This window comes from Ipomoea nil, unplaced genomic scaffold, assembly GCF_001879475.1.
Source record: "Ipomoea nil cultivar Tokyo-kokei standard unplaced genomic scaffold, Asagao_1.1 scaffold0873, whole genome shotgun sequence".
NCBI classification, from domain to species: domain Eukaryota; kingdom Viridiplantae; phylum Streptophyta; class Magnoliopsida; order Solanales; family Convolvulaceae; genus Ipomoea; species Ipomoea nil.
Window position 1 is genome coordinate 1,080,566 of NW_017617301.1, and position 22,596 is coordinate 1,103,161.

Consider the following 22,596-nt stretch of genomic DNA (forward strand, 5'->3'; position numbering starts at 1 on the left):
TATACAGAGTTGAACATTTTTGAAAGTAGAAAATGAACAAAATATGCCAAAATTAAAAGTTAAATATAAGAGATAAAAACTTATTAGGCTTTTTGAAGGTGAAGATGGATTCAACTTCTTGTTACTTAAGTGATTATTACTAACCAAAAAAAAAAGTCAAAAGAATTCGGCATTTCAATACAATTAAATAGAAAGTCTAAAAAGCCAATGACCTTGTGTTCAAGTGGCATCAAATTATTTTTCATATGAGAGATTGTGGGTTCGAACCTCAGTGGAGGCGGTAACAGATACTACATTGTAACAGAGTAAAGGCACTTGGAGGCCGAGGTGGAGCTAGCTCCTCCCTCCCCTCACCCCCCATATATGGAGTTAGGTGCAATGGCAAGTTATGGTTTTAATTTAAGAGGTAGCTCCTCCCTCCCTCCCCCCACCCCCATATATGGAGTTAGGTGCAATGGCAAGTTATGGTTTTAATTTAAGAGGTAGCTCCTCCCTCCCTCCCCCCACCCCCATATATAGAGTTAGGTGCAATGGCAAGTTATGGTTTTAATTTAAGAAAGGTCTAAGATTCAATTAGGCATGTGCAATACCCGTCCAATCTGATTAACCAAATCAATCCGAAACTCGATCATTTGCTCAAGTTGGATATCCAAATCCGAAGAAGAAAAACCGATTCGATCAAAACTTGTTTTAGATATTTAAAAATTGGGTAGGGTTTGTATATTTTTCACCCGATCCGTCCGAATATCCGAAATAATATCATGTGTGTGTATATATATATGTTCAAACCCATCAACATGCACCTTGAATGTTCTTCGTCCTAAAGATGATGCCTTTACTTTTAATTTGTTTTTGCTTAGTTTTGGTGTGTAAATCTTCTTGAGTGTAAAGGCGATGGAGGATATTTGGGGAACAATGAGAAATGCATTGAGCTGTTAGATTTGATTCCAAGCAAGACAGATTGTGTAGGGAATATGGGAAGGAAAAGGCCATGGCGAAGAGGAAGCTAAGAACTTGAGCTCAGTTCTCCAGGTTTGTTTATTTATTTATTTATAAAATTTTGATGTATTTTAATTTTTTTTTTATACTTATATCTAACAATATTTATGACTATGCTTTTAAGTGTGTGTGTGTGTGTTTTTTTTTTTTTTTCAAACTCTATCTTTTATATTTCCCTTATTAAAAAAAATTTCCGAATCTACCCTTACTTGGAGGGGTAATAAGACCAACTCACCAACCATCACTACCATAGGGTTATATGCTTAAAAGAAAATTCCAAAAAGAAAGTGCTTTAGGTGATGGCATCAACTTCCTAATTCCCAACCCTAGGCTAGTCTTCCAATGGGGTTGTAAAACTATTAATCGTAGTACACATTGCATTCACGTGTTACATACTACATTAACTCAAATCTCAAGTTTAAGCGATTTAAGTCAATCAACGTTAGGCAAACAACAAAATTGCCTTATGACTTGGCATGCCGTTTATGGTTTGAGGCAAGTCAAAATTAAATTAACTAAAAACGACCACTTTCAATTTGAAGGGATAAAAAAATTCTAGTCCTAATTCTGAATTAGTGGGACGTTTACGAGGTAGGGGTGGGTGTCGGGTTCAGTTAGGGTGATATACGAATTTTATTTCAGGTACTGAAAAATTCTGGTGATATTTTTAACCTCCGTTATTCAAATTAAATTTAATTCGGTTATGTTCAGTTCGGGTATTTATTTCGGGTTAGTTTGGGTATACACAAAATTTTAATTTTATCAATTTTGAGTTTTTAAATAATTTTATTATTGGTGTTTTTAGAGTATTTCGTATACTATCAAACTAAAAATAAGACAATACTAATAATTAAGTTTTGAAAATTGTACTAAAAAAAGTTTTTAAAAATTAATAAAATATTAATAATGAAATACATTTAATAGTCAATAGGGAAAATCACACTTTTGGTCCCTCAATTATTTTTAGATATGCAATGTAGTTCCTGGTTATCAATTTTAAGAAATTGGGTCCCTCAATTGTTCCAACTTTAGACAATGTAGTCTTGCGATTAGATTTCTCATTAACTAGCGTTAAAACCATGGATATTTTTGTTATTTCGCAACCCACAAATACTTTACCTCAAATTTCCTCCCTCCTCCATCATTCACCTACGCATAATTCACCCTCAATTTCCTCTCTCCTCTGCCTATTACCTACGCCATTAACCCTAACAAATCCAGTAACCTTACGAAATAGCCGTTGCTCGAATTGGTGCGAAGAGGACGCAGATGTGATTGCACGATCATGTCTTCAAACAATAGTGGTTCAGTAGAATGGATTCCAGAAGTGCGATGTTGGTGCGACAAAGTGGCTCCAGTAAGGATGTCCTGGAGTTATGCCAACCCCGGAAAGAGACATAGAGCATGCTCACGTTATGGAGTAAGTGTACACAACTTAAACCATTTTACTTTACTGTTATTAGAGTTGACAACGTAACACTTAATCTTTCTTTGTTAATTACATTTGAATGTCAGGGGAATGGGAACTGTTGGCATTTTCAATGGTTGGACTCTGATGTCTCTTAGAGTGTCTCCAAAATGTTTAGAGGTCTATTAAAGGGGTTAGATAGAGTGAAATGCAAAGGTTGCAAGAAGTTATTGATAAACAAAATGGTGACATTAAGAAGAATTTGGAGTCCAATTTTCTATTTTTTATGGGTTTGGATTTGGAATTGCCATTGCTTTTCTTTGCTTCAGACTTTGAATGAAAATTGGTGAACCAAGTAAAAAGTTATTCCAACTGAACTAGGATTTGTAGCTTACTAATAGTGTCTATTAGTATTGGATTAAAACTGGTGAACCAAGTGTAAACTTTGTTTAGTTGAATTGGATATTGCAATTTGTAGTGAATGCTTTGAAATGTTTGAAAATGACCACAAAAAAAAAAAAAAAAAAAAAAAAAAAAAAAAAAAAAAAAAAGAAGACCAAATCACCAAAAAAAGCTCTGTCAAATGACCAAAAAAACTCTGCCAAATGACTAGAAAAAGCTCTGCCAAATGACCAGAAAAGATAATTGTCATTGCATTGCATTTTATGAGAAAGACTGCCAAATTTAGATATAAGACTCAAATAATAGCATTAAATGTACAAAGTGATTACCTATGGATTTTCGCCTTGCATGTTGTTTTATTATGCCCTTGTAGTCCACATACTCTGCACATTTTCTGGAGTGGTGCTGGAAGACCTGTTTTGCCGTAACTGATAACACAAAAGATTGAATAAGAAGTATTGTAGGTTCATATGCTCTCAAATAATATTCCACTGCTACGGCATGACTGCAAGGAGTGCTATTGAGAGGCTTTGAAGTTCTCATCATCAACTTGGTATATATTTTCATGGGACTTATAAGTATTATACCTAGATGTGTCTTTGGGATAAATCTTAACTAGATGTGTCTTCATTTTTTCTCTATTGTTAAGTTGATTTACACACCCCACAATTTCTACTTCATAACATTTTCAGTAAAACCATCATTTAGAAAGTTACCATGCATATGTCTTACACAAAATTTATGTTGCAACCTAGAAAACAATTCTTCAACAGCAGGTATCAATCCTTTTTGTTTATTTGAAATTAGTGTCCAAGCATGAGGATTACTTGATATATTTAAATCATTGTCCAACTGTTCTAAAAACCATGTCCAATTGTCCTTCAATTCCCCCTCCACAATAACAAAGGCTATTGGAAACATGTTGTTATCTCCATCAACACCTATAACACTTAATACTTGGCCTCCCTTCTGACAACCCTTTAGATGAACCATCTAAACCCCCCACCCCCTCCCCCGCCCCGCCCCACCCCACCCAAAAAATAAAAAAAAAGGTCTACAACCTCTCAGAAACCCTTCTTTGCAAGCTCCAAAGCAAATATATAATCTAAGAAACCTAGATTTGCCATTAACACTAAATTCACTATCAAGCTTCATCTTAACAGTAGTTCCAGGATTGCTTCTCTTTAATTCCTTAGAGTAATCATTCAATAACATGAATTGTTCACAATATTGACCTTCCAATTGATTTATAACCTTCTGTTTAGCCCTATAAGCTTGATATTTGGTAACTTGACAATGCAACTTTTATTTCACATGCTCTTGAACCCATTTCATATTGAGCTTAAATTCATCTTTATACAATTTAGCAAGAAAACATGAGCTCACAGTTTTGTTTAATTTTCATCCTGGTCTCCACATATATGTTATGAGTTGTATGTCTTAATTTGAAATGGACATCTAGAATTGCTTCTTGATGCAAAAATAGTCCATTTGCAAATGTCAATGTGTCTACAAATACCCTTACTCTTCTGCCCTCATTCTTTAATTTGTAAATTTCACACTTTTTCTTCTCATTGCCTCATGATACTTTACAACCCACTTAAACTCAGATGCAGATTTTAAAATCATTCCTATAACAAACTTAAACCCATCTTTTTTTCAGGTTTCTTTCTTGGAACACATTCTCTAGACCATTAACTTCCCCCTCAGAATCTGAATTCTCCGAACTCCTAAACAGTTCTTTAGACTGTAGACAATCAACTTCTACCGCAACATCATTGTTCACCTATAATCAGGGAAAGTAAATAAAAGGATCACTAAACTAGGAAAGAATAAAATCAATATCACTAATTACATATTCTAAGAATATATGCATATCAATTTAATATTTTCACATATCAATTCTAATATTTCCACACTCCCCCTCAAGCTAAATTGTATATATTATACAAGCCCATCTTGGAATTGAATTCTTCAAAGCTTGTTCTAGGTAGAGCCTTCGTAAGGATGTCGGCAATCTGTTTCTTTGTAGGAATGTAGTTGAGTTCAATGATCCTCGAATTCACCTTCTCATAAATGAAGTGCTTGTCTATTTCAACGTGCTTTGTTCTATCGTGATGAACCGGGTTCTTTGCAATGTTGATGACAACTTGACTATCATTGTACATTTTGAAAGATGTAGGAGCTTCAATTTTCAACTCATTCAACAACTTTTTAATCCACATCCCCTCACATATACATAATGCCAGTGCACGGTATTCTGATTTTGCACTACTCCAAGAGACAAATGACTATTTTTGCTGCGCCAAGTGACTAGATTTCCCCATACATTGGCATAGTAACCACTAATCGATCGTCTATCAGTCAACTCTCCAGCCTAACTAGAATCCGTGTAGACTTCTAGGTCTCGGTTGTCATGTTTTCTGAAGTGCAAACCAAGACCTGGTGTCATTTTGAGATACCTTAGAATACGATAAACAACTTCCAAATGCTCCTCATTAGGGTTATGCATATGTTGACTTACAACACTAACAGAGAAAGCAATATCAGGTCTGGTGTGGGAGAGATAAATTAGTTTTCCCACTAATCTTTGATAGCTCCCCCTCTCTACTGGAATTGGTTCCCCACTCCGATTTGTTTTTAAGTTAGGGTCCATTGGAGTATATGCTAGCTTACTTCCAAGCATTCCAATTTCGTTTAGAAGATCTAGGATGTACTTTCGTTGAGATATAACAATCCCTTCCTTAGATCGAGCTACCTCCATCCCAAGAAAGTATTTGAGGAATCTTAGATCTTTGATCTTAAATTCTGATGTAAGAAACCTCTTGAGGTTTGAAATCTCACCTGAATAATCTCCAGTTAGGATATATTACGTCATCCACATAGACAATGAGAATTGCTAACTTTCCTGTTGAAGAGATTTTAACAAACAGGGTATGATTAGCTTGACACTGAGTGTATCCAAATTTTACAATTGACTTTGCAAACCTATCAAACCATGCCCGAGGTGATTGTTTCAAGCCATAGAGAGATTTTTGTAGTTTGCATACCAGTCATCCATTGGAGTTCTTTTTCAAACCTGGTGGAATTTTCATATAAACTTCTTCTTCCAATTCTCCATTTAAGAATGCATTTTTTACATCCAATTAATATAAAGGCCAATCACAATTCACAGCAAGTGATAATAGAACTCTTACTGTATTGAGTTTGGCAACAGGAGCAAAGGCCTCTTAATAGTCAACACTATATGATTGAGTGGACCCCTTGGCAACCAGCAGAGCCTTGAATCTGTTGATACTCCCATCTGAATTATACTTGACAGTGAAAATCCACTTACATCCAACTGCATGTTTTCCTTGAGATAACTCAACAAGATGCCATGTACCATTCTTCTCAAAAGCATTTATTTCCTCATTGACAGCAACCTTCCATTTGGGATCTCTTAGTGCCTCGTAGATGCTTGTGGGAATCTGGACAAGATCAAGAGAGACAACAAAGGCTCGATACATAGGAGTTAATTTCCCATAAGCAACATACCTTTCTATTGGGTGACTAGTGCATGTTCCAACACCCTTTCGATGAGCAATAGGCAAATCAAGATCATCAATAGCAGTAGGTACCAACTCATGGGTCATAGAGTCCTTACCTTCATGATTTTCAAGGTCAAGTAAGCTCAAATGTGTGTTTGAACAGTCCTGGCTTTGCATGTTAGCCTCTATATTTTGAAATGTTCTCCTTCTATAAATACGGAGTTCTTTGTTTCTTTCTTCAAGTGGTGCTTGAGGAGGTGAATTTGGTGCAGTGTTTTCTGAGGATGGATGGTTGTTTGTTAGTGGTGAAGATGGGTTGATTGTAGGAAGAGAGGATGACAGGTGATTGACCATGTTTTCTAGAGTCACATTTGATGAAAGAGGTAATAGAGAACTAGATGATGTAGGTGATAAATCATGTTGAGTTGGAGTAGGTTGATGCTGGTATGGTAGGACATTAGGTGAAGGAAATGTAGCCTAATTATCTTGAAGTGTTTCCCAAAGTTGATATTCGCTCAAATGCTCCCCCTGAATACCAGATTTGGGAAAGAATGATTGGTGTTCAAAAAATGTGACACCCAAAGTATGATAAACTCTTTTTGTGACTGAAGAATAACATTTGTACCCCTTTTGAGTATTAGAATACCCAATGAAGATGCATCTGTGTGATTTTGGGTCAAGTTTTGTTCTTTTGTGATCATAGATATGGACAAAAGCAGTACAACCAAAAATTTTGAGTGACAATTCTGAGGAAAAAATAGAGAATTGAGGGAATGCTTGTAGTAACAAAGATTGTGGTGTCTTGAACTCTAAGACACTACTAGGCATACGGTTTATCAGGTAAGTGGCAGTAAGTACAGCTTCCCCCCAAAAGTGTTTAGGCACATGATTTGAAAACATGATGGACCAAGAGACTTCAAGGATGTGCTTATTTTTTTCTCTCAGCCACTCCATTTTGCTGAGGGGTGTTGACAGAGGAACTAATATGGATAATTCCCTGATCTAACAAGTATGGACCAAGAATTGAGTTGTAGTATTCTGTCCCATTATACATTTTCAAAACTGTAACTTTTTGTTTTGAACTGATTTTGAATCATGGAATGAAAAGCTTTAAAAATTGATGCAGTTTCTGATTTTTCTTTCATGAGGAAAGTCCATGTGGTCCTAGTGTGGTCATCAATGAAGGATACAAACCATCTAGAACCATTAACATTTTTCACCCAAGGGCCCCCAAATATCACTATGTATCAACGAAAAAGGTTGAGAAGATTTGTAAGGATTGCTTGAATAAATGCCTCGAGTATGTTTTGCAACTTGACACACTTCGCAATGAAAAAACTTGAGTTTTTTATTGATAAATAAATCAGGAAACAGTTTTTCAAGATAAACAAAATTTGGATGTCCAAGGCGAAAATGCCACAACATGACTAGACTATCATTCCAGAATTGAAACCATAATTTGACTTGGGGAAATGTTTATTTTCAGGAGTGTTTTTGAGAATGTAGAGACCACCGCAAATTTCAACACTGCCAATCACCTTCTCCGAGCCCACAACCTGAAATTCACAAAGCTTAAGATAGAATTTAGTTACACAATTCATGTCTCTAGTGAGTTTACTGATGGAAAGAAGGTTGCAACTTAATTTAGGAACAAAGAGAACAGATGAAAGAAAAAGTATATTAGTTAATTTGACAGATCAGGTTCCTATCACGTTAGAGAGGGATCCATCAGCAATTCTGATCGTGGTGGGATTGGTACAAGGTTTGAATGTATGGAAAACCTTTAAATCACCTGACATATGGTCGGATGCCCCGGAATCTACAATCCAAGGACTTGTGTTATTGGAATTTGCAGCAAATGCGTGAGAAGTGGTACCTTAATGACTCATCATACTAACATGTGCTTCAGCGGAAGGTGGGATTGACTATTGTGCAACAGATATCTGCCCAAAAAGCTTTTGCAGCGCCTCAAGCTGAATTTTTGAGAAAGGACTGACTTCATTGGGTGATGTTTCAGAGGTTGCAGCAACATTAGCACGAGCTTGATCAGTACGGGATTTGGGTTTCCAATCAGCAGGCTTACCGTGAATTTTCCAGCAAATCTCACGATAATGTCCAGCCTTTTTGCAGTGCTCACACCATGGTGTACCCCCTTTTTGAGGCCTGCTATCTTGAGAGGAAGTATGAGTGAGCATTGCATAAATTTCTGAGTGTGAAGTTGTGTCGGCCATCATCAATTTTTGTCGGTTTTCCTCCCTTCTAACTTTAGCAAAAATTTCACGAATGGGAGGAAAAGGTCGGACACTCATGATTCTCCCCCTGACCTGATCTAGGTCCTTGTTTAAACCTAATAAAAATCTGAAGGTTCTCTTTTGCTCAACAATATTTTTGTAAAGTGCAGAATTATCAGGACACTTCCAAGAGTATACTTCAAACATATCAAGGTGTTGCTAGTACCTTGTTATGGTGTTGTAATATTGTGTGACGTTGGAGTCCCCTTGCTTTAACTCAAATAGCTTGGTTTCAGTTTCAAACAGTTCTGATGTGTTTTTAGAACTAGAATATGTGTCACGGGCTCCATCCCAAATTTCTTTGGCTATACGATAGAGGAGAGAATTTTCTCCAATATCAGAAAGCATGGAGCTGATTAACAAAGACATTACCATATGGTTTTCAGATTTCCATTAGCGATAGCTAGCATCAGTTTCCTTAAGCTTCACGATTTCACCAGTGAGGTATTCGTCTTTCCCTCTGCCAGAGACATACATGAGAACTGACTGGGACTACTGAAGATAGTTGTGGCCGTTGAGCTTATGAGAGGTGATTGGGAGAGGAGAACTGTCAAGGACTTGAGGAAGGTTAGGATGATTTGAGACAGTCGGGTGAGAAGGATGTGATGAACCATCTAAAGGTGAGGAATCAATTGGAAGTGTTTCAATAGGTTTAGACATAGTTGCTGGAGAGATTTGGTGAGGGAGGATAGAGAAGAACTAGGGGTTTAAAGTCAGGCTCTGATACCATGTAAGAAATTCTGAATAGTTCTACTTCTCAATTGAAAAATACAAGCCCCAATTTATACAAAGAAGAAGATTGATTATAGGGAAGAGAATCCTATAATCAGGGAAAGTAAATAAAATGATCGCTAAACTCTAAACTAGGAAAGAATAAAATCAATATCACTAATTACATATTCTAAGAATATATGCATATCAATCTTATATTTTCGCATATCAATCTTATATTTTCACATATCAATTCTAATATTTCCACACATACATTTTGGCTATGATCTCCAGTACAGTCATAATCATCTTCTTCACTTGTCTGATTTATGTCATTATACAATAGCGCATCATCTCCGAAAGACTTAGATATCTCTACTTCGTAATCACATTTATGGATCATCATATAAATGTTCAACATATATATCCAACTCATTATTTGTTAGAACCTCTGAAATTAGACTTAGAATGTCTACATCAGTGTTTAGTTTCCTTACTTGAGTTTTTCTACCCTTAACCTAAAATTGCACATTTTTGTCACAAAACCTTAAATCCAGTATACTGCCCTCATTACAATTAAAATGATAAAAATTCTCCACAGTCCCTATAATCAAATGTTGGTTGGCATACAAAATTCCCATCAATATGCAATTTTATTATAAACATAGAGGATTCCTCACCAACATCTATAAAATGCAATGCAGTAATTTAAGTGTTATTTTACAGAAAGAGAAAAGCTTCCATTCACAGTAAAATAATTACAAACTCCGTACACTCACTACCAATGGTCTCCACTAAGCAATGAAAAAGTGAACCGGCAAACACAGAGGATTCCTCATAAAATGCACTGATGTTCAACTACAAATGGTCCCCACTAAGCAATAACAACATAACCCAACAAAGTGCACATGCTAGCATCACTATAGACAACAAAAGCAAGACAAAAATATACTTTTGATAGGCAAACATGGTTGAAGTTCGGATACTTACATGTAGGAGTTGTATTGAACCCACTAATCATCTTACTAGTCATTGCTTTGTAATAGCGTCTACATCCTCTTCGCACCAGTACGAGCAATGGCTATGTCATCAGGTTACTAGAATAGTTAGGGTTAATGACTTATGTAAATGGCAGAAGAGAGAGGAAATTGGGGGTAAATTATGCGCAGGTGAATGGCAAATGAGGGAGGAAAATTTGGAGGTAAAATTTGAGTGAGTTGCGAAATTACAAAAATATCCATGGTTTTAACGCTAGTTAATGAGAAATCTAACGGCATAACTACATTGTCTATAGTTGGAATAATTGAAGGACTCAATTTTTTAAAATTAACAATCAGAGATTACATTGCATATCTAGGAATAATTGTCGGACAAAAAGTGCGATTTTCTCTACTTAGTATATAATTTATATGTTTATATTTATAATAAAACTGCAGATTAGTTTGAATGAGTAAGGATATAATTTTAACACCCGATATCTGAACTGAATTTATATTCAGATATATCATAATTAAAAATATTTGAACCGATACTTATTCAAATTCACCTAAAATTCAAAATTCGATTCGAATCTTAAGTGTTAGTTCAAATAATCCAAATTACGCATTCCTATTTACAGGGGAGTTTCTGCGAGCTGACAATACAATTTCTAAACATTTTTGTGAAACCGTGTCCGTGTGACGTGTGTGCAGGCAGATTCCTCACACGGCTGAGTAGGTAGGTAGGGTGTCGCTGTCGGGAACACATATCCTAGGAAAGGCAATCCACTATCCACCATTTCCTTAATCAACTCTGTTTCAGACAGACCATGACTTACTTGCCAAGTACCTTACTTAGCACATAAGAAACCTTGAAAATTTCACCTTCTTCCCATACTCAAGTCAACTTCCCTTTTTTTCCTCTTTGCTATCTATCAGGTAATCAACATTTGTCTTACTGCCGAATACTTTCTTTTATTATAGTAGGATAAACATGTTTGAATTTACCAAGTTTGGTGAAATTTTGTAATGAAAAATCTAAGACTAGAGCTTTTTTAGCATCATATCCTGACAAAAAGAATACAATGTAATGAAAATAAATGATCATGTCTCCCAATAGTTTCTGCAGACAGGACAGGACAGGACAGAAGATTTTCTGAAAATTGGGAGAAAACTAACAGTGGAGGGAGGATTGAAATGGGAGGGCAGCAAAGCACAGACCAGAGTTACTACTATAGCTATAGCAGTCCCAGTGGCTGTCAACCAACTTTCACTTCTTCATCTTACCATGCCAGAAATGAACAGCAGATGTACCAAACAATTGGTGACAATTTTACTTCTCTTGATCAGGTAACATCAATCAATTCTGTTAAATAAAACTACCATCAACCAGCTCCTTTTTCTTAATCTTACTAAATAAAACTCAACTAGGTTGTTTCTTTGTGTTTTTTTTTTTTTTTTTTAGTGTACACAAAAACACCCAGCAGAACTACATTACCTCGAAACCTTAAATATGATCTTAGTTTTGATATTGAAGATGCTCCTTTATACACAGCCCTGGCTTAAAAATTGGTAAGTAGAAGATCTTAGTTAGTTTCATGGAGACTGATTCTTGATTCAGTTTATGAGAACTGCAGGATAAAATGATAAACCTTACCTAGTTATAATCTAAAGGCTGGTTCTTGAATCCTCCTTTGCTGAATTAAATTCAAGCATACCTTTTAGGTGGTAGAGACTCTACGCGAAGCTGGTCTGGAATCATCCAATCTGATAGTGGGGATAGACTTCACAAAGAGCAATGAGTGGACAGGAGCAAGATGTTTCAACAGGAGGAGCCTGCATCACCTTGGCAACGACTTGAACCCTTATGAACACGCAATATCAATCATAGGAAGGACACTCGCAGTTTTTGATGAGGATAACCTTATTCCATGTTTTGGATTTGGAGATGGTATGCACAAATCACAACTTTTATGTAAAAAGTTCTGGTTTTTCATGTCACATGACACTGCTGCTGCTGCTGATGATGATGATGCTTTTAATGATTCTTACTTTTGCTTTCCCTCTTGAAGTAACTACACATGATCAGGATGTGTTCAGCTTTTATCCAAACAACAGGCCCTGCAATGGCTTCGAGGAGGCTTTGACTCGTTACAGAGAAATAGTTCCACACATCCATTTATCAGGTGGGGTGGAGTCTCATGATTCTTCAAATTTTCTTCATTCTGGCTTTTAGCCTCTTCTACCAAGGCAAAAAACTTATGATTGTTTTGTTTCTTCTTCCACAGGACCGACATCCTTTGCCCCAATAATTGAAACTGCTATTGGAATTGTTGATGACAGTGGTGGTCAGTATCATGTTTTGCTGATAATTGCAGATGGGCAGGTGAGTGAGTTATAAGTCTTCCTGATCATTTTCATTTCCCTTCCGGTTTTTTGAGGGTAAGCCTCCATTTGCTACATAGGAACTTTTGATGCATTAGTTCATTCCACTCTCATGTCCACAATTCTAGTGTACCAAACAGAACGGATAGTAAATCCAACATACTCCACCACGCTAACAGAGAACCACTTAACATGGTTTTGAAGGTGACGCAAAATGAAGGCATGGATTCATATCATCCAAGTCCTCAAGAACAGAACACAATTGATGCCATTGTCAAAGCAAGGTTAGATGGTGTTTCTTTCTTTCTATAAAAGGAAGGCATCACGTAATTTGTTTTTTTTTTTTCTTGTTTGTATGTATGTATGTATGTGTAGTGGCTATCCTCTGTCAATAGTTTTGGTTGGAGTTGGTGATGGACCATGGGATATGATGAGGAAGTTTGATGACAGCATTCCTGCTCGGAGTTTTGATAACTTTCAGGTCTCATTTTCTTAACAACAAGGATCTATCTGTACTTCTGGTGGATGGCTTGGCTTGAGAATTCAGAATCAATAAAACTTGTTATGTGTTGTTGCCTGCAGTTTGTGAACTTCACAGAGATTATGTCGAAGAATGTTCCACAAACCCAGAAAGAAGCCGAGTTTGCTCTCGCTGCGCTTATGGAGATACCTCAGCAGTACCAGGCAACATTAAGCCTTGGACTCTTGGGGTAATCATCTTTCAATATTCTGAATGTCTGATTCTGAAAAACAATGTTCAGATGTCTTAATAAACTCACAATATTTCTGCAAATTTTACTTTTTTTTGGCAGGAACCGAAGAGGGAATCTGGGAAAGAAGCCTTTGCCACCCAAACTTGGGAGACCTATGAGCTACCCAGATTACTTCTTCAAGTCAAGAAGCCTGGAAAACAATGGTAATAAACAATTACCCGGTTCTGCAGAAACAAGGTCAAATGCTATACAGTGCTGCTGTCCAGTTTGTTCATGCCGGAAAAAAGACCTCGCACTGGGTTGTGGACATCAGGTAAGGAAGATAAACTCTGTCAGCTTCTTCTTCCTGTAATCTTAGCAGTAACTGAACTCTACTGATTTTCAGACATGCTATGATTGCGGGAGAGACCTCACCTGCTGCCCAACTTGCGGAATGCATATTACCACCAGGATAAGACTTCTCTGACCACCAAAATCTTGAATCCAAATCAAACTTCCATTATGTGTCAGAGAAATTCTGCAAATTTAGCTCAGATTCTACAAAGAAGACTTCAGATACTAGAATCTAGTTTGTGTTCATTATATCATAAATAATCATCTAGTTCATATTCTGAAAAAAAAAAATAAAAAAAAAATCATCTAGTTCATACAATACATAACCACACAAATGCCACGCACTGAACGTGTACAAATAGACCTAGCTACATCTCTGGAATGGCTTCTAATCTTATATACTATTCTGTGCAGTATCTTTCATATTTTAGTCTATAGCACATTTCTAAAGAGGGAACTCTGAAAACCCCACTAGAGAAACCCCTAATCATATAGTAAAAGATAACCAGAAACCCCCAACAATTATCAGTACTGTTATAATCCACCAGGTTTGCAAGCTAAATCCTGAAGATTTGCCATCTTCAACCCCAACAAGAAATCGGCATTCACCAATTGAAGGATCCAGGAAAGTGACCATCCCGAGGCCATCAAAATCACAGGTTTGTGGATTCTGCTTTTGCAACTGATAATAACTGTTAAATGCATATGACATGTTTCCCTTTGCTCCAATCCCGTTACACGATCCACCATAGTTCAGGGTAGTGCAATCGGCAAAGCTACATGCAATTCTGAAGTGGTTAGCCACAGCTGAAGGATCTCTATCTGGTTTTGCGATGCACCACCTAAATGGAAGATACTGGACATCTTTGGCATTCTTCAACTGACCATTGCCAAGGTTCAATTGATACTTTGCTTGGCCATCAAAAGAGAATATGCCCCAGTGTCTCTCAAAATTGCCAGGAAGAACGCTCTTTCCATCTTCATCAAGGAGACTAAAAAGATAAACATCCATAGGAGGAACCCCTGGCCTCAAAGGGGTTCCTTTGTTGCCAAGCACATGATATGCTAGACCTTGGTTGAAAGCTTTTGCAGCAGTTAGGTTGGCACTAATAGCTCCGTCTGTAGGCCAACCCACCTCTCCAATAACTATGGGCATCTGACCATACCCAATTTTGGAGAGAGCTGAAACTAAAGTGTCAAAGTTTCCATCAAATGCATTATAATAGACATTTGGGCCATCCACCACTGGATGTGCTGTCCCATCAAAAAATGCATAGTCTTCAGGGAAGTCTGAATTTCCATAGAGGCTGAGGAATGGGTATATATTAACAACGAATGGTGAACCATTAGAGTTCAGGAATGAAACAAGCTGATTCATTATTTGGGTCAGATCTGATCGGAAGGTCCCTTGTGATGGCAGGGCGGCAGACTCATATGCATCAGCATTGCAAGGGACAACCAGCTTTACAGCCCCCACAAGATTTGCTCTGGACAAAGACTGTTGTAAATTTGTGAGAGCAGGGAGAACATAGGATTGGTATTGACCAGAGTAACTTGTAAGGAAAGGTTCATTCCCAACTGCAACATACCTGTTATCACATTTTAATTGTCACCTTGTCAGTGCCAAATGGAAAAAGAAAAAGTTATGGTCAGGAGAAAGGAGCAAAGGGAAGGAAACCAAACATCTTCTTGTTGCTCAACGTTCACCTGTTCTTACAACCGCTACAATCAAACACATAAAAATTCATTTGCGAAACACTTACACTATACCTTAAGCTGAAAATTGATATTGCATAAGCAGTGTTTGCATTTGATGCAAGTAGGTAACACGGTAAAATATCATGTGGGATTCTAAAAGAAGATGCCAGCACAGAAAATGCTTGGTGACACACTGACACTAGATGGTTCTCACCTCAATTCATTTCTATTGGAACAGACTTGTAATCCCAAACTCAAAACAAGGGTCAAAAAGTAGTTAATTGCTACTACAGAATACTGAAAATAAGTGGAATGGGAAAAGTAAGACATATGATAATGATTTTTGTGTCTTTATACAGCATGATAGCATTATGAAGCCTTCAGCAAGTGACGTGAATAAAAACATCATGACACGCAGTACAAATCTATACAACATTTTATTACCACTCACTGATATGAGAAGCCAAGTTGATGGTAATACCTAACCTAGATATGGTCAATGAATTCTGTTACAGCATTTACACGTCAAGACATTAAAAGGTTGATGCAATGCACTGGTTTCTTATCCTCACCTAAGAAATCAAAAGTATCCTAAATTTTCTGTTCTGTTACTTTATTCTAAAGGCAACTTTAATGCTTTTATACAGAATAATTGAACTTGTAAGTGTCTCCATTTCACAATCTTTTCTCCTCGAGGTGGCATCCACATCCAGAATCTAGATATTATTAAGAGTTTTAATAACCATATTTTAATTATCTTGATGTTTTCCACTGCCATATTATCCAAATTGACTCAATCTAATACTCCAGCACATCAAACTGCAGAAAAATATTCCTTTCGGCTGGTAATATTTTACCACCAATATCAAAACAAGAAATACCTTCACCAATAAAAACCACTCCAGAAATAGGGAATGGAATAATACTCCATACTTATCATCAAGGGACACGGATAACAACGTTAAGATCAAGGCTATCCTGTAAATCACGAGAAAGTGCTTCCCTTTTTCTTTATATGATCTTTGTAGATTTGGGAAATTCATCATTTGAGAACCTTGCCCACACAAAAGGCAAAATTCTCTAACCCCAGACCCACATCCTGACCCAACAGGATAATGGAAGAGTAAATCAGGATAACTCAGTGACCCATTAGGACTCAATCCTATATCGTTACCCACATTTTAGTACCTTGAACAGAGGGATGGGGTTATTCCATAAAATACAACTCAAAGTTTACATATTTTCAGGTAAGCTCTCTGAGCATAATAGTTGGGCAGAAGCATTTTAATATGGGCATTCCGAATTTGGACACTCAACTCAACTTACTAAGCATTAAATGGAGTTAGGTATATAAATAACTAAGAATGTCAGTCTCAGAAGCTACACATCAAACAGGTGATGGGAGAAAGAAAGGGACTTACTTGATATTAACACCACCTCTAACCATGTATCTGGTGAGATTCTGGGAAACCCAGGAATCCGCAGCGGATGAAGAAGAGGAAATGAGGGCGAGCATCTCGTTGGGAATTCCGACCATGACCTCAATCCCACTGCCCATGAGCGCCCTGAGCACACCCGGATCGGCATCGAACAGTTTCACCTTCCGTATCTGGTTGTCCTTGAGGAGATCCACCACGTTAGGCGGCGGCAGCTTGTGCCGGGTGATGGTACCCCAGTTCACACCGATCGCCGACTCGGCCGGAGCTGCGGCAACCAGCACTGCCACCGCCGCGGACAGGAGGCGGAGAATGATCCAGCGTTTCGCCATTCTTGCTCTATCTCGAAAACCGAGAACCAAGAAACTCCGGGAGGGGTTGTCGGGTTGCTCATCCAAATCAAAATGCCGCTCCGCTGCTGAGCATGCTGCAAGAGAGAGAGAGAGAGCGGCGCTGGGAGGGATGTTTCCAGGAGTAGAAAAGATAATGGCGAAATGAAATACGGAAGAGAGAGAGAGAGAGAGAGAGAGAGAGAAGAGAAGAGGCGGTTACAGTGTGTGTATCAACTGTCCAGTGTTAATAGGTGAATTGTATCTGTCACTGTTCTCTTCTCTCTTCTCACTTCTCACTGCTGTGCTGTTTATAAACAAATCATTTTTGCTTCTATTCTCAGCTTTCTTTCTAACTTTGCCAACTTTCGTTTTCAAAAAAAAAAAAAAAAAAAAAAATAATAATAATAATAATAATAATAATAATAATACACTTTGCCAACTTTCAAAATAGGAAAAGGTGTGAAAGGAGCCCTTAAATTGGGGAAAACGTGGCGAGGTATTAAAAATAATAAATTAGTTTACACCAAATAATAATAATAAATTAGTAATGAAAAAATTTTCAGAAAAAATAGAGAATTAGAAAATTTAAAAATAATTAAAAATTGTTCATTAAATTCAATCCTTCAAATTTGTAGGTGTCTCCATTCCTTCATTTTTCTTTGTTTTTGGAAACTTTAAAAACACAATTCTCTCCGAGAAATGAAAACACATATGAACAGTGACCAACTTGATTCACCGTATATAATTTTAAGAGTGAATTTCAATTTTGGTTCAGTGACTATTGTGTCTTGTTAATTGCAATCCACGATTTTTAAAACTGTTAATTTAGGACCTTAACTATTCAATTTTTATCAATTTTGAACACTCCGGTCAAATATTACCGGAAAATTTTAATATGTAAAATAATAAGGGTATTTTAACCATTTTACATCTCTTTTCTTTCTTCTCCAACAAGCTACCATGTTTCCAGTCAAATCTTTTCTTTTCTTTCTTCGTTCAGACTCTGTTCACATTTTCCTTGCTCTCCTCTTCGTCAATGGTGTCACAGTTTCTTTTCTTTCTTCTCAATCTCAAGCAAAGTAGCGGTGAGGATGAGTAGACCCACATGTTGGGGGCGGACGCGGTGAGGACGGCGACCACGTTCATGAGGAAACACGAGAAGGTCAGCATTTTCTTCCGGCCAATGGAGTAGTCGACGAACGTGGAGAGCACAAGTCCGCCAACCAGGCAGCCGGTGATGATCGCCCGGGCGCACTCCAGGGACCCCTCGAAAACCACGGAGGTGTGCGCCGGCGTGTCCCAAGTCCATGCCTCCTTCCGACGTGCGTGAGGAACTCCGCGGTGTCAATGGCGAGGCAAACCCTGGTGGGCGGCGCCATTAGCCCATTGCTAGTGGCGCTGGGAATAGCCAACAAGTTTTGTGCTGCTTGTTTCTGGTTTCTTTGCCGGAGACATTGGGCAGAGAACTCTGTGACACCATTGACAAAGAGGAGAGCAAGGAAAATGGGAACAGAGTCTGAACGAAGAAAGAAAAGAAAAGATTTAGCCGGCCGGAAACATGGTAGCTCATCGAAGAAGAAGGAAAAAGAGATGTAAAATGACTAAAATATCCTCATTATTTTACATATTAAAATTTTCCGGTGAGATTTGGCTGTCAATTTGGTCAAAGTGACTAAAATTGATAAAAATTAAATAGCTAAGGTACTAAATTAACAGTTTTAAAAGTCGTGGATTACAATTAACAAGACTCTAATAGTCACTAGACCAAAATTGAAATTTACTCTAATTTTAATCAAATACTACAAAATCTAATTAAATAGTGAAATGTTATGAGAGATTTTTTAGAAGGGGTATGTAGTATTACTCATTAAAATTTGATTTTAAAACTCAAAAAAATGATTTGAAACTTTTTTTTTTTTTTAAAAAAAGAGTTAATTCCAGCAATGGTCCCCCGAGTATGATGATTTTCCAGATTTGGTCCCCGTCTTTTAATTTGGACAATTTAACCATCTGTCTATTAAATTCTTTCCAATTGAGGTCCTTCCGTCAAATGGGTGTTATGTCAGCGTCAATTTCAGGGGCATTTTGGTACATTTACTTGATATGCGTATTTGTACTCTTTAATACGTGAAATAAAATACAAAAATACCCATCTTATACACAGTCGTTGAGATGCTCTGAAATACCCAATTTATTCTATAAAATCGTTTTGATTTGTCCAACCCTAATCGCAGTAGCTGAGAAGGAAGCAAGCAAGCTAGGTAATGAAAATCCCCAAATTTCCCCATCTTAAACCATAATCGCAGTCTAGCGTTGAAGCTTGGGAGAGAACGAACGAAGAACATTGATGGAATCGAGAGGGAAGCAAGCTAGCGTTGGTTGCAACTCTGCTCCAGCAGGTAAGTTTGGTTCCCCGACTTGTTTTTATGGTGTAGGAGAACGAAATGGTACATGTGGGGTCCGAATGTTTGTGTTGTGTTGTTTAGTATATAATTTCTGTGTTGTCTGTTGTATATTGTGCTTAGTATAGGTACATGTGGGGACCATAGGTACATGTGGGGACCTTTTGTGGTTGAAAATGGTGTGTGGACCAATGTTTGTCTGATTATGCATATGTTGGGGACCATAGTTGTTGTTTTTTTCTAAAGCATTTACTGTAAAGTAGTGTAAAGTGGACTTCCATGTTGTGTGCATTACAGTGGACCATTATATGTTGTCTAAAGTGCATTGGAAATTTGAATCATTGATTTCAGGGATTTTTACTCTTAAACTAAGACATGGAGGAATGATAAGTCAAGATTTACCAGCTAAATATTTAGGAGGCAGTGTTAGTGTATTTAATTATATGGTAGAAGATGAGTGGGGGTTAATTTGTTTAAAGGAGAAGGTTGGGGAGATTGGTTATGCAATGGATGATACTTTGAGGTACTTCATGGCCACAGAAATGGGGTTGCAAGAATTGGTTAAAGACTTTGAGTGTTGGAATTTACTTAACCAATGTTGTAGTCCTAAGGTCTTAGAAATCTGGATGGTAAAAGGAGGGATTGGTGATGATGCAGATGTTGGCAGTGCAAATGAAGAGGAGTATGATGGCAGTGGGTCTGAGTGGTGTGGCAGTGGGGATGAATTGGATTGTACTGATGAGGAATACAATTCAGATGAGTTAGAGGATATAAGTGTGCATGATGATGAAGAATTTGTCAAGAATATAGATATTACTGCAGAGTTTGGAGGCTTAGGTGATGTAGAACCCCAACTCCCACAACCCATACAACCCCCACCAGTAGATGATATTGTCAACTACTCTGATGAAGGGAACATGGTAGGCAGTGATGGTGAGGGTATAGGGATCAAATGGCAAAAGTTTTTGAAAGAATCTGAACGTACTTGTCCTAAATTTGAATTGGGACTGACCTTTAAAGATAAAGGGGAGTTTAGAGAAGCTATAACAAATTATGCAATCAAGGAGGGGAAGGAAATGAAATATCACAAAAATGACAAAGTTAGATGTGTGGTGAAGTGCAAGCATGAAAGCTGTCCTTGGCAGGTTACCCTTAGGTTTAATAAAGATGATAAATGTTGGAGGGTATCAGTGGTGAAGGACAAACATGATGGCTGTGTAAGGACTTAGAATAATTCAATGGTCAATTCCTCTATTGTTGCTAAGAGATGGAAACAGCAAATTAGAGGAAATTTGGAATGGAAAACTAATTCATTTTTAGAAAAAGTCCTAACTAATGACCATTACATTCTGAGTAAGAAGCAAGCATGGAGGGCTTTAGTGAAAGCAAAAGGTGAAATTAAACATGAAACAGAAGATTACTTCAATAAGATTTGGAGCTATGTCTTGGAAATAAAAAGAACTAATCCAAACTGCACTTGTGAAGTGAAGGTGAGTGACTTTAAAGAAAATGGAAAAGAGAGATTTTTAAGGATGTATATCTGTTGGGAAGCTACAAGGGAAGGATTTAAGCACTGCAGGAAAATCATTGGCCTAGATGGGTGTCACTTGAAGTGTAAAACTGGAGGACAATTGTTGACAGCAGTTGGAATAGATGCAAATGAAATTTTATTCCAGATGAGATATTGGATGAGCAATGGCACTAAATCCAAATTGAGGCAGAGGACATTGTTAGAGGTATGTTATACTGCTTATCCATGTGCCATCTAAATGCAAATATTTGACTCTTATGTATTGTAGGGCCTTCACTAAGTTCCAGTCTGTCCATTCCAGTCACTGTTGTGGGAGAATCAATGCAAGCAAATGTGCCTTGTAAGTTATACAACCAGTCCATTCATGTGCACTTATAATGTCAAAACACAACTTATAATTTCATCTAATCTATTACTATGTGCAGATCAACAACACAATAAAACTGATGCAAACCACCAAGTAACAGGAAAAAGAAAAGGACAAAGTGATGGAACCAAGTCTACTCGGAAGAAATTACCAATCAAGAAGCATCGTACAAGATCACCAACCACATTCAAGTCTAAATTCTATGGGAATGACAAAGATCCAATCACTTTGGATTAAGGGAACTACTACTTACTGTTTTTTTAGATTAGTGACTTTTATGAATTGTTAGGTCACTATTTGGCATGTGTTAATGTTGGCTTAGACAATTGCCTTTTGATATGTAATGGGATTTATATGCCAATTATGATGTGTTTTGGGGTCTACAGACCTTTAGATATGTAATGGGATCTATCTACTTTGTTTTGAAATACATTTGTAATGATCTTATTTATATGATATTTTTGTTATAAATGGTATTTGGCCTTCAGATTGCAGTATGCAGTGTGCAAATATGGTATGCATTATGCATTGTCAGAAGCAGTTTAATACAAAAAACCATAACTCAATTTTGATTGCATTGTGCTTAGACTTACAATTGTCAAATTACAAATACAATTCTTCAATAAGCAAAACTACTACCTAACATAAGGTTATTCTTTCCTCTAGCTACGTTCACAACTATAACTGCAAATAACACAATGCATATTGCTATAACTACACATATCCTAATACCCTTGCCATGTCCACAGTTGCTTCTTTTGACAACAACATTAGTTTGTAGCCTCATTTTTAGCAGTGCAATCTCTTCTTCATCTCGATTGATCCTTCTCAATAAACCAGGAATAATTCTTCTTGACCCTGCGCACATTGGAGGATCATGCCATCTAACAAAACCACACCTTTGACCTCCCTGCACCAAAAGCCGATAATTACATATCATTTTGAATTCATTTGCCTTACTTAACAGACATTATGCCTTCAAATAATACTTAACAGAATGTATTGCTTGAAGAAAAAACAATACATTCACACTCAAATTTTCGAAAAAAAAAAAATGTTTCAACTGCAAAAAGAACCCTTA

At 37.2% G+C, this 22,596-nt stretch overlaps 3 protein-coding genes across 3 annotated transcripts; 1 reads left to right on the plus strand and 2 right to left on the minus strand.

Moving 5' to 3' along the window:
- Nucleotides 1-5,186: 5,186 nt before the first annotated feature.
- Nucleotides 5,187-6,693, minus strand: LOC109178848. The gene is made up of 2 exons (XM_019328399.1): nt 6,147-6,693; nt 5,187-5,653 (listed from the first exon to the last, which is right to left on the minus strand). The coding sequence occupies exons 1-2, from the start codon at nt 6,691-6,693 to the stop codon at nt 5,187-5,189; spliced, it is 1,014 nt and encodes a 337-aa protein (XP_019183944.1).
- Nucleotides 6,694-11,165: 4,472 nt separating this feature from the next.
- Nucleotides 11,166-14,024, plus strand: LOC109178890 (E3 ubiquitin-protein ligase RGLG1-like). The gene is made up of 10 exons (XM_019328435.1): nt 11,166-11,257; nt 11,439-11,668; nt 12,044-12,269; nt 12,391-12,504; nt 12,607-12,704; nt 12,908-12,987; nt 13,079-13,184; nt 13,286-13,413; nt 13,516-13,729; nt 13,802-14,024. Exons 2-10 carry the CDS (start codon nt 11,516-11,518, stop codon nt 13,880-13,882), a joined length of 1,200 nt encoding a protein of 399 aa, XP_019183980.1. The 5' UTR covers nt 11,166-11,257; nt 11,439-11,515; the 3' UTR covers nt 13,883-14,024.
- Nucleotides 14,025-14,048: 24 nt separating this feature from the next.
- LOC109178889 (glucan endo-1,3-beta-glucosidase 6) lies at nt 14,049-17,472 on the minus strand. Its single transcript, XM_019328434.1, has 2 exons — nt 16,869-17,472; nt 14,049-15,338 (listed from the first exon to the last, which is right to left on the minus strand). The coding sequence occupies exons 1-2, from the start codon at nt 17,213-17,215 to the stop codon at nt 14,237-14,239; spliced, it is 1,449 nt and encodes a 482-aa protein (XP_019183979.1). The 5' UTR covers nt 17,216-17,472; the 3' UTR covers nt 14,049-14,236.
- Between the last annotated feature and the right edge of the window lie 5,124 nt (nt 17,473-22,596).